The sequence below is a fragment of the Nyctereutes procyonoides genome, unplaced genomic scaffold (assembly GCF_905146905.1).
Source record: "Nyctereutes procyonoides isolate TBG_1078 unplaced genomic scaffold, NYPRO_anot_genome, whole genome shotgun sequence".
NCBI classification, from domain to species: domain Eukaryota; kingdom Metazoa; phylum Chordata; class Mammalia; order Carnivora; family Canidae; genus Nyctereutes; species Nyctereutes procyonoides.
Genome location: NW_026575020.1, coordinates 23,051,568 through 23,061,768, shown reverse-complemented (window position 1 = coordinate 23,061,768; position 10,201 = coordinate 23,051,568). Strand labels below are relative to the sequence as shown.

At 46.1% G+C, this 10,201-nt stretch overlaps 1 protein-coding gene across 1 annotated transcript; it reads right to left on the bottom strand.

The window, feature by feature from the left end:
- Positions 1 to 215: 215 nt before the first annotated feature.
- Positions 216 to 6,421, bottom strand: COPRS (coordinator of PRMT5 and differentiation stimulator). The gene is made up of 4 exons (XM_055326239.1): positions 6,292 to 6,421; positions 4,173 to 4,243; positions 1,139 to 1,356; positions 216 to 641 (listed from the first exon to the last, which is right to left on the bottom strand). The coding sequence occupies exons 1-4, from the start codon at positions 6,364 to 6,366 to the stop codon at positions 472 to 474; spliced, it is 534 nt and encodes a 177-aa protein (XP_055182214.1). The 5' UTR covers positions 6,367 to 6,421; the 3' UTR covers positions 216 to 471.
- Positions 6,422 to 10,201: the final 3,780 nt, after the last annotated feature.

Genomic DNA, 10,201 nt, shown 5'->3' with positions numbered 1-10,201 from the left:
AGAAATCAGCCACCAAGTCATCAATGTTTTTTGGATTCTAATCCTTGCCCAAAAAATTATTTTCTTTCACAGAGTAGTTTTAAGTGTCCAAGTATTCCAATCCTTAAAATGTAAGCCATTTTACAAAGCCATTACTCCTTAACTGAAGGAGTAAGGCTTTGCTGGTAAGTAAGTATCCAGTTAGAAGGGGGGAGGGGAGTAAACAAAAGCAGATCAAATTTTTTCTACCTTTATTTATAAAGAACACGACTCCTCCTGACACAGACACAAACACTCACATGTCCCAAGGAGAAGCTCATTAAAAACAACAACAGCATAACTGGAGGACATTGGGACCTTATCTAATGCCAGTCTGTGTGCTCGACTTGGGGATCGCTGGGAATGTGTCATCAAATGTGACCTCCACCTCCATGAAAGAGAGAGAACTTCATTTGGAAGGCATGCCCACCCACCAAGCCAGAAGCTGCACACTCAATCTTCAGCATCATCAAACTGTCCTGTTTCGAAGACCATCTTGGAATAATGGGGTATCAGTGGAGGTGGATGGTGCCAACTAGGGTCATAGATCATGTCTCCTTGTGGGGCACAGCACACCCAAGGTTTGACCTCTTGAGAGATGCAACCCTGGATGTCATCGGCATCTGCAAGCAGTTAAAAAACAAACAAACAAACAAACAAAAAAACAGATTAAAGGTGGGGGGGGCAGGGACCGAGAGCCAAAAATACCTAGGGGACAGACACCTGAACTTCTTTGTTTAAAAGCACACAGAGTGCTCCCTGGATTGCAAATGTGTTCATTCTGAGGAAGCCACCTGAGCGGAGCTTCTCAAAGGGGGATCCTTTGCAGTGCAGAGGCTGCAACTGCAGAAGACAGCACTTCTGTCTGCAGAAGCTAGATTCACACCGATATTTTAAGAGAGCAACACTGTTTCAATGTTAAAACTGATACATTATAAAGTCAACTACAAAATTTGTATTTTTTTCCAATATGAAAGAGAAGCTGTCACAGAAATTTCAGCCCTGTAACAGGTGTCAGGCTAAGGTCACAGACTGGGTCCGTCTTTCAAACGGTCTGCCTGTGGGGTAATTTGGTAGGAGGATCTCCAAACCTTGGACCCCCCAGAAATGCCACACCTACCATATGGATTGCCTTGATCTGCTTTCAACTCCAAGTCCCAGTCCTCGTTAAAAATATCAGCAGCCGATTCCTTGGGCGGACAGTTGGACACCCCTTCTGACAGCTCCCAGGTATTCAGGTCCCCATCAGAATCCTCATCATCCACAGCAAAGCCTTCCTCTTCCGAGTGGGTGCCCTCATCGTGGGTAGGACTACCATTAGGGACACTCTGTGCTCCACTGGCTAAGAAACCAACAGAAGGGAGAAGGTCTTAAAACCACCAGCATCTGCACAAGGCCTACTCATCATGTGCTTGGAAAATGTTTGCCAGATTTACTGTGAGGGCAAGAAGTGAAACAAGTGTACAGAGTTCTTTAGCCACCTGAGCACTTTATTATTGCTTTTTGAAAGATTTTATTTATTTATTCATGAGAGAGAGAAAGAGAGAGAGAGAGGCAGAGACAGAAGCAAAGGGAGAAAGCAGGCTCCATCCAGGGAGCCCGACGTGGGACTCGATCCCGGGACTCCAGGATCACACCCCGGGGGTGAAGGTGGCGCTAAATCGCTGAGCCACCCGGGCTGCCCCACCTGAGCACTTTAAAACAAAAATGTTGGGCAGCCCAGGTGGCTCAGCGGTATAGTGCCACCTTCAGCCCAGGGCTGTGATCCTGGAGACCCGGAATCGAGTCCCACATCAGGCTCCCTGCATGGAGCCTGCTTCTCTCTCTGCCTATGTCTCTGCCTCTCTCTCTCTGTCTCTCATGAATAAATAAATAAAACCTTTTAAAAATAAATAAAAAATAAAACAAAAATGTTGTTCTGTTTACCTTTTATGAAGTATGGTTGATCTTTTTTTTCAATAAAACTTTTTGCCTTAAATGAGGCCATTAATTGCAAACTCTTGTAATTTGCAGAGGGAATCAAGCAAATCAAGCACAGTTTATATTTTTAGTAGTTTATGGGTAATTGAGGCAAAGGGCATCTGGCAAATGATAAGCCTTCATGACACGAACTTGAATTGAATTTTTACTATTCTATTTCTCTCTTCATCCTCAAGGAGCACAGGACAAGGTGCAGCAGGAGGAAAGCAGATGGAAGAGCAGAACCCATCTAATCACAATAGACAGCCACCACGTCTCCTCCTCCCAATACTGGAGAGGGCTGGACAGTATATTTTCAAAAAATCTCAAAATAATGGAAGAAAGTCTGGGAGAGGATAAGAGACCTCCAACCGTATCGTGCTATGGTGATGCCAGGTAGAGCTGGGAAAAGAATCAGCCTAAAAACAGCCATGTTACTAGTACTGCATAAGAATGACCAACAGCTATAAGCAAAGAAGTAATAGTTCAGGGCATGGGTTCTGGGGCTAGACTACCCCAGTACAAATGCGGGTTCTGCCAATCAACAATTGTGTGACTAAGCTGAAACATACTTAACCAAGTCTTCAAGAACTTCAACACACAGCCCAGCCATTCCACTCCTACATGGACCAAAGAATGGAAAACAGGTATTTTAACAAGATCTGTACAAAAATGTCCATGACAGTACTGCTCACAATCACCAGAAGGTGGAAACAAGTCAAATAAATGCCCATCAACAGAATGAATAACCAAGCAAGATGTGGTGTAACCATATGATGAAGGGATTCAGCTATAAAAAGGAATGTATTGATTCATTGTACATGAATGAATCTTGAAAATATGCTGAGTAAAGGAAGCCAGACATAAAAGGCCATATAGGGTATCCTCCATTTACATGCAATTCACATTTGCCTAACCAGCATAGGGAAACCCAGAGACATAAGGCAGATCAGTGGTCGCCAGGGACTTAAGGAAGGGGAGATGGGGTGTGGCTACTTATCGGGCACAGACTTTCCTCATGGGATGCTGAAAATGTTCTGGAACTAAACAGCCGTGGTGGTTACACAACACCGTAACTGTATGAAGTGGCACTGAGCTATACTCTTTAAAACTGGTAAATGATAAATTTTATGTGTTTTACCACTTTTTTTTTTTTAATTTTTACTCTGTGCCTCAGTTTTCACATCTGTAACTATGAAGATAGGATTGTTGTGGGGGTTGTTTTTAAAAGGGGGCAAGGGGAAAAGAAACACTTAGAATTGTACCTTGCACTTACTCAGTGTCAGCTGTTATGACTATTATCTCCGTGTGTGCATGGTGCTTTTTCTGGACCAGCACTCTCTAACAGGACTTTCAGTGATGATGGTAATATTCTCTCATCTGTGCTCCAAAAGACTAGCTAGCATGAGCCACATGTGACTGCTGAGCACTTTAAACATGGCTAATGTGAATAGAGAACTGAAGTGTTCGTTGTACTTAATTCTATTTAGCTTAGATTAAAAGAGCACCAGTAGCTGGTGGCTACTACAGCTCTATATCTTCCCACCCGATCCTCAGAACCACCCTCTGAGGTAAGCATTATTATCCCCATCATAAAGAAGAAGAAAGGATAAATGATTTATCTAAAGCCACAAAATTCAAGCCCCAGACTCCTGAACCAGAGCTGCAAGTGAAAACAACATGGCCAGGCTTCAAAGCCTATATACTCCTGCCACTGCCCTAAGCTGTCTTTTCTCAGTAGAAGGGATGGATTTGGACACAGGGGCAGGACTTCACTAAAGAAAGCTCCAACAGGACTTCCAAATGAGGGCACTGTGGAAACACTAAGCAGAAAACACAACTCAGGGATGCCTGGGTGGCTCAGTGGTTAAGCGCCTGCCTTTGGCTCAGAGCATGATCCCAGAGTCCCGGGATTGAGTCCCACATCGGGCTCCCTGCACAGAGCCTGCTTCTCTCTCTGCCACGTCTCTCTGAGTGTCTCTCATCAACGAATAAACAAAATAAGAAAGGAAGAAAGGGAAGGAAGGAAGGAAGGAAGGAAGGAAGGAAGGAAGGAAGGAAGGAAGGAAGGAAGGAAAAGGCAACTCAGCAGCAAAGAAAACTGGCTGGAAAGAGGAGGTCAACAAGACGTAGGGACGATCCCTCTCATCGCGTCCTTGGTCTCTCCCACATTCACCCCCTTCTCCACCATTTACTTGCCTAGCCGATCCATGGCCTTCTCAGTCTCTCTCTCCTGCCCAGAGCGGTCAGCAGGGGCAAAGCTGGCCTGCAGGAAGAAGAAACAGTTACCCAGGACTTGGATGTGTGGGGTACCCCCAGTATTAAGCTACCGTCTCATGGCCTCAAACCCCAGTCTTCCATCCTCACCTTTCTGAGGGTGGGGCTGGGACTCTGCAATCCCTATTTCTGCTTTGCCGTATTAGATGCATCAAGGCTGGAGGTAGAAGGGCCTTTCTCCTTCCTATTCCTGCAGATACCACCCCAGCGACACTTCACCCCTGGCAGCAGCAGCAGTGCCTTCCTATAGCAGCTGCTTGATCCAGTTTAGTTTGCCAACATTGGCAGAGCCAACCTCATCACTGGGCCCTCTCTTCAGGGGTCTCCATCCTAGGCCCTCAGGACCCCTCCTCCAAGCTCTGAGACCCCAGCAGTAGCTGCAGGCAGCACCTCTTCCTGAGAAGTTGGGATTCCAGCTCTGTGAATCTCTTCTCTGAGCCTGTAAATTTTAATCATTCCAACCTCATTCCCTCTAACTTCCTGCCAAATTCTGTCTCCTGATACATGGGGGCAACATGTAGCTGTAGTTCCTAAGTAATGCTCAAGGGAAATCTTCTTCTACAGCCAACCATATGCTTCTCTGCTCTATCACTTAAAGACCATTTTGTAAATGGAACAATAAATGTTCACAGCCTGCCTGAACACAGACCTGGTTTCAATGACAGGCTCTGCCATTCATTCAGAGTGTGACCTTGGATAGATTGCTTCAACCACCATGCCTGGGTTTCCTTCTCTGGACACTGGAGAGGACTATTCTGACCTTGCAAGGAGCTTACAATTGAGAGAACAGTTCTGAAAACACCGCGGACATAACAGGAATGTAACATTAGTTGAACTGAAACCCCCCTTCTTTGCCCTCACACCTAAACTGCACTTGGCACCAGCCCCAGTTGGCTCATGGCCTAGTCATCCTTAGATTTAATGAATAAATTCCACTTTGGGAATGGTTGAATGACAACCCTCTGGACTACTGCAGGTCAGCTGATAGGCTCCCTCACGTGGACCACCGCCATAGCTACCTGTCCTCCCACTCACCCACCCTGCCCAACCTTAACAGGATTAATCGTCACTCTGCTCAAAAATTTTCCCTCCACATAGGAGCCTAACATTGGCCATGGCATTCACACTTCCCCATCACCACCTATCAACCTGTGGAGCATCGTTCTCTCCCCTGGCTCTGAGGCTCTATGACCCCAGCTCCCAGCCATCTGCCCTGTACCTCCTCACCTCCAGGCCTCTGCAGGCACCACCACCCTGTCCCCTTGGAGAGAAGCGCACATCCCTTCCTGTAGGTCCTGAAGTCTCATCCCATCTGCACTCCAAAGTAATTTCATACCTATCACTACATTTTTCATATCTTACTCCGGTTTAGTGCCATCTTTGATGCTTAAACAAGCATTCCATTCCTCCCTCAGATTTAGGAGCTGTGTCTCTCGGGACTACGCCAGGCGCCGGGTTTACAGCACTCAACAGAGGGTAGCCACCCTCACGGAGCTCACCATCCAGAACTTACTGACCGTAAACAAGGACAGGTGAGGACGGTAATAACGGTCTTTGAAAAACCAGAAGCTGTCTGGCGCGCAAATGAAAACAAGTTTTTGGAAACCCTGCGTCAAGCTGGGCCTTTGGTTTCAGTAAACAGAAAAGGAGAGCGCAGGAGACATCATGTGGTGCCCAGGGCGCGCTGTGCGTAGCCACCCGTGGTCACAGGTCCCTCACCTGGCCGCGCGCGGCCCAGGCCCCCCCGCCCCCCGGCCCAGGGCCCCCGCCCCCGCCCCCGCCCCCGGCCGTCAGCATCACCTCCCATCCGGCAAGCGCGCAGAGGCGCCCGGCACCGCCAGCCCGCCGCGCTCGCCCACCCACGCTCTCGGGCCCGCGGCCCGGCAGTTTCCAGCGCGAGCGCGCGCCCAAACGGCGCTCCCCTGGCCCCGCGGCCCCCGCCCCGCCCCGCCCCGCCCCGCTCGGCACGGCCGGCCCGGCCTGGCCCGCGAGCCCCGCAACTTCCCGCCCCGGGCCGCAGGTGGCGGCCGCGCTCACCCCCGGGCTGGGGGGCGCCCCCCGAGGCGGCTCGGCGGCCCCCAGCGCCCGGGCTCCGGCGGCCTGACGGTCCATGCCTGGCGGCCCGCGGCTCGGCGCCCTGGACGCTGCTCGGCCACGTGACGCGCCCGCCTGGCTGCCAGCCGGAGGATACGCCGCGGAGGGGCCAATCAGCCGGGGGTGCTCCCGGCCGAGGGGGGCGGGACACGGGTCACGAGGAAGCCGGGGGCGGGGCGGCGCGGGGCTGCGCGGGAGGGGCGGGGCGGGCGGCAGCCCTAGCCCCTCACCTACCGGTCCCGGGATCGGATTTTTGTCGGTCCTGCCGGTGCATATCCCAGGGCTGGCGACTAGCTGGGTCTGCAGTGCCAGCTGTTATCTCTGTCTGCCGCACCAGGCTGGATGTGCTTCAGCCCTCAAACCTCGGATTCCTGTTAGAATATTCAGGTACCGGAGCCTACCTGATAGTCTCCGAAGCTCAGCTCTCAAAAGTTTGAATGCAATTTAGCTCCAACCACATTGCACTCTTTTCGTCACAGGTGCTTGTAGAACTCAGGCTAGAATTGGGCCACCCACAAATGGATGTGCCCAGTGATCCTCCATCCTAAGTTAACGATAGTTCTTAAAGTTAATGCATCAGAAACCAGGGCAGATGATGAAAACAATGTGCAGACACCGTATGAGTCAGTGACCCTAAACATTGAGCTGCCACGGTAGCCTGGCCTGGGCTCCTATTTTTTGATGCTTGTCAACAACTGGCCCTTTGCAGCCCGAGGGGAGCAGCAGGCGGCCAGGGCAGGAGCTGGAGATAAACTCAACTCTAAAGTCAGCTTTCCCTGCCTTTCCCCATACTGCCTAAACTGTTAATAATAACAAACCTACTTAGGGTGTAATAATCATTTTAACAATGAAGTAGAAGAAAAGCTAGAAGCTGGGATTCCTGCTCACTAGGCCACCTTATGACAATCTTTGGGGATATTAGACAGCTTACTTCATCTCCCTTGAAGAATGTGTTTATAAATCACAAAAGAGGGCACCTAGGTGGCTCAGTTCGTTAAACATCTGCCTTCAGTTCAGGTCATGATCCCATGGTCCTGGGATTGAGTCTGGCATTGGGTTCCCTGCTCAGCAGGAAGCCTGCTTCTCCCACTCCCTCTGCCTATTCTCTCTCTCATAAAACCTTCAAAAAATAAAAAACCATAAAAGATATATTTCTTAAAAATTAGTATAATGGGAGTGTGGAAGGGATGGGCAAAACAGGTGAAGGGGAGTGAGAGACACAATCTTCTAATCATGGAATAAGTCATGGGGTAAAAGGTACAGTATAGGGAATATAACCAATGCTATTGGAGTGGACTTATATGGTGACAGATGGGAGCTACACTTGTAAGCACAGCCTAACATATGGAGTTGTTGAATCTGCTATGTTGTACACCTGAAACTAATGTTCACATTGTGTCAACTAGTCAAATTTAAAATTTTATTTTTTTTTAAAGATTTTTTAAATTTTTATTTATTTATGATAGTCACACACAGAGAGAGAGAGGCAGAGACACAGGCAGAGGGAGAAGCAGGCTCCATGCACCGGGAGCCCGACGCGGGACTCGATCCAGGGTCTCCAGGATCACGCCCTGGGCCAAAGGCAGGCGCCAAACCGCTGCACCACCCAGGGATCCCAAATTTAAAATTTTAAATAAAAAATTTTACTACTCTAAAAAAATTTAGCATAACATTTGATACACACTATCTTTTCTTTCCTCTATATAGACTTTCCTGCAGAGAAAAGAATGTGACCAATTAAGGTGTGCTCTGTTCTGACCCATGAGTCAAGTTTTCCCAAATCTATTTGGATCTAGGTCAACACTCTCCAATAGAACCTTTACGGAAATAAAAGCTCTATTAAAGTGTGCTGTCCAGTATGATAAACATGTTATTGAGAATTTGAAATGTGGACAGTGTAAATGAGAAAATATTTAACTTCAATAGGTTTAAACTGCCACACATGGCTAGAAGCTACCATAACCAACAGTGCAACTGTAGGTGCACTAGCTAGGAGCACCTTGACAACCTGCTAAGGGGAGCCCCATACACTGAGTTGTGATGACGCAGGGTGATCCACCTTCATAGCCTTGCTTTAAGGAACCAACCACCAAGGGTCACTTGGGTGGCTCAGTCATTTAAGCAGAAGACTTTTGATTTAGGCTCAGGTCATGATCTCAGGTAGTGAAATGGAGCCCTACCCTGGGCTCTGCACTCAGCATGGAATCTGCTTGAGATTCTCTCTCTGCCCCTCCATCTATGCATAGGCTCTTTCCCTCAATAAATAAACCTTAAAAAAATAAAAATAAAAAATAAAAATAAAGGAGCCAACCACTACCCTCTTTGCTCTCATCTCTTATAAACAATATGTACCTCCTTCCTAAAACAAAAATGCCATGGAAGTATTCAGAATCTTAAACTTCCTTAATGGAAATGTGAAAGAGGACATTTTTCTTCTTCTTTTTTTTTTAATTTTATTTATTTATTCATGAGAGACACAGAGAGAGAGAGGCAGAGACACAGGCAGAGGGAGAAGCAGGCTCCATGCAGGGAGCCCGATGTGGGACTCGATCCCAGGTCTTCAGGATCACGCCCTGGGCTGAAGGCACCACTGAGCCACCCGGGCTGCCCACATTTTTCTTACTTTAAAACAAATGACAAAAATAAAATAAATAAAATAAAATAAAATAAAATAAAATAAAATAAAATAAAATAAAATAAAATAAATATAAAATAAAAAAAATAAAATATAAAATAAAATAAAATAAAATAAAATAGTAAAATAAATAAAATAAAAAATAAAATAAAAAATAAAATAAAATAAATAAAATATAAAATAAAATAAAATAAAATAAACAAATGACAAAAACAAAACAAAAAAAATGACAAGCAAAGAACACTTAAGAGTATAAAAGATCAAAGTAAAAATGTCCTAAGATTCTAGTATCATAGGACTGAATATGTAATAATAGTCATACCACAGGGGCGCCTGGGTGGAGCAGAGTCAGTTAAGCATCTGACTCAACTGCAGCTTGACTTTGGCTCAGGTCATGATCTCGGGGTCCTAAGATCCTGCCCAGTGTCCAGCTCCACACTTCCCAGACTCTGCTTGAGATTCTTTCTCTCTGCCCCTCCCACTCATGCTCTTCCTCCCTCTCTAAAAATACATCTTTTTTAAGAAGGGGAGGGGAGCCTGGGTGGCTCAGTTGGTTGGGCATCTGCCTTCCGCTCAAGTCATGATCCTGGGGTCCTGGGATCAAGCCCCTCATCAGGCTCCCTGCTCAGTGGGAAGTGCATCTCCCTCTCCCTCTGGCCCTCCCCCTGCTCATGCACTCTCTCTCTCAAATAAATAAAATCCTTAAAAAAAAAAAAAAAAAAAAAAAAAAGTACCGCAAATCAATAGAGAAAAATGGCCACAAACAGTGGTTGTAGAAAATTTAGTTAACTGCTTGGGGAAAAAAAATGAGTTGCCTTCAGCAAGAGGAAGAGTTTTCAACAACAGAAATCATACACACACCAAAATATCCTCTGGGAATCAAATACCACCACCACCAAAAAAAAAAACAAAAAACAAAACAAGGAACAAAAAACAAAAAACAAAAAACAAAAAAACAAACACCTAGGGACAAATTATTTGCAATAAAGGAGAGACAAACTAAAAATTAATAATTTAAAAACTCTTTTAAATTAATAAGAAAAAGTTTTTAAAATAGTCAACATGAAAAAATAAGAGAACATTAACTTCATTAATATAAAAAAATGCACATTAAAACAATGACATCTCATTTTTCTTCTATTTAAATAATAAAAATTTAAAATATAATACCCACTACAGGTAAAGGTGTTGACATTTTCCTACATTGTTTCAAAGTAT

Bases quoted from the DNA above. Each gene is read 5' to 3' on its own strand.
- COPRS (XM_055326239.1), bottom strand. From the start codon at position 6,366: ATGGACCGTCAGGCCGCCGGAGCCCGGGCGCTGGGGGCCGCCGAGCCG. The intron at 4,244-6,291 runs GTGAGCGCGGCC...TTCTTCCTGCAG, and splicing joins GGGCGCCCCCCAGCCCGGGG to GCCAGCTTTGCCCCTGCTGA. The intron at 1,357-4,172 runs GTAAATGGTGGA...TTTCTTAGCCAG, and splicing joins GCCATGGATCGGCTAGGCAA to TGGAGCACAGAGTGTCCCTA.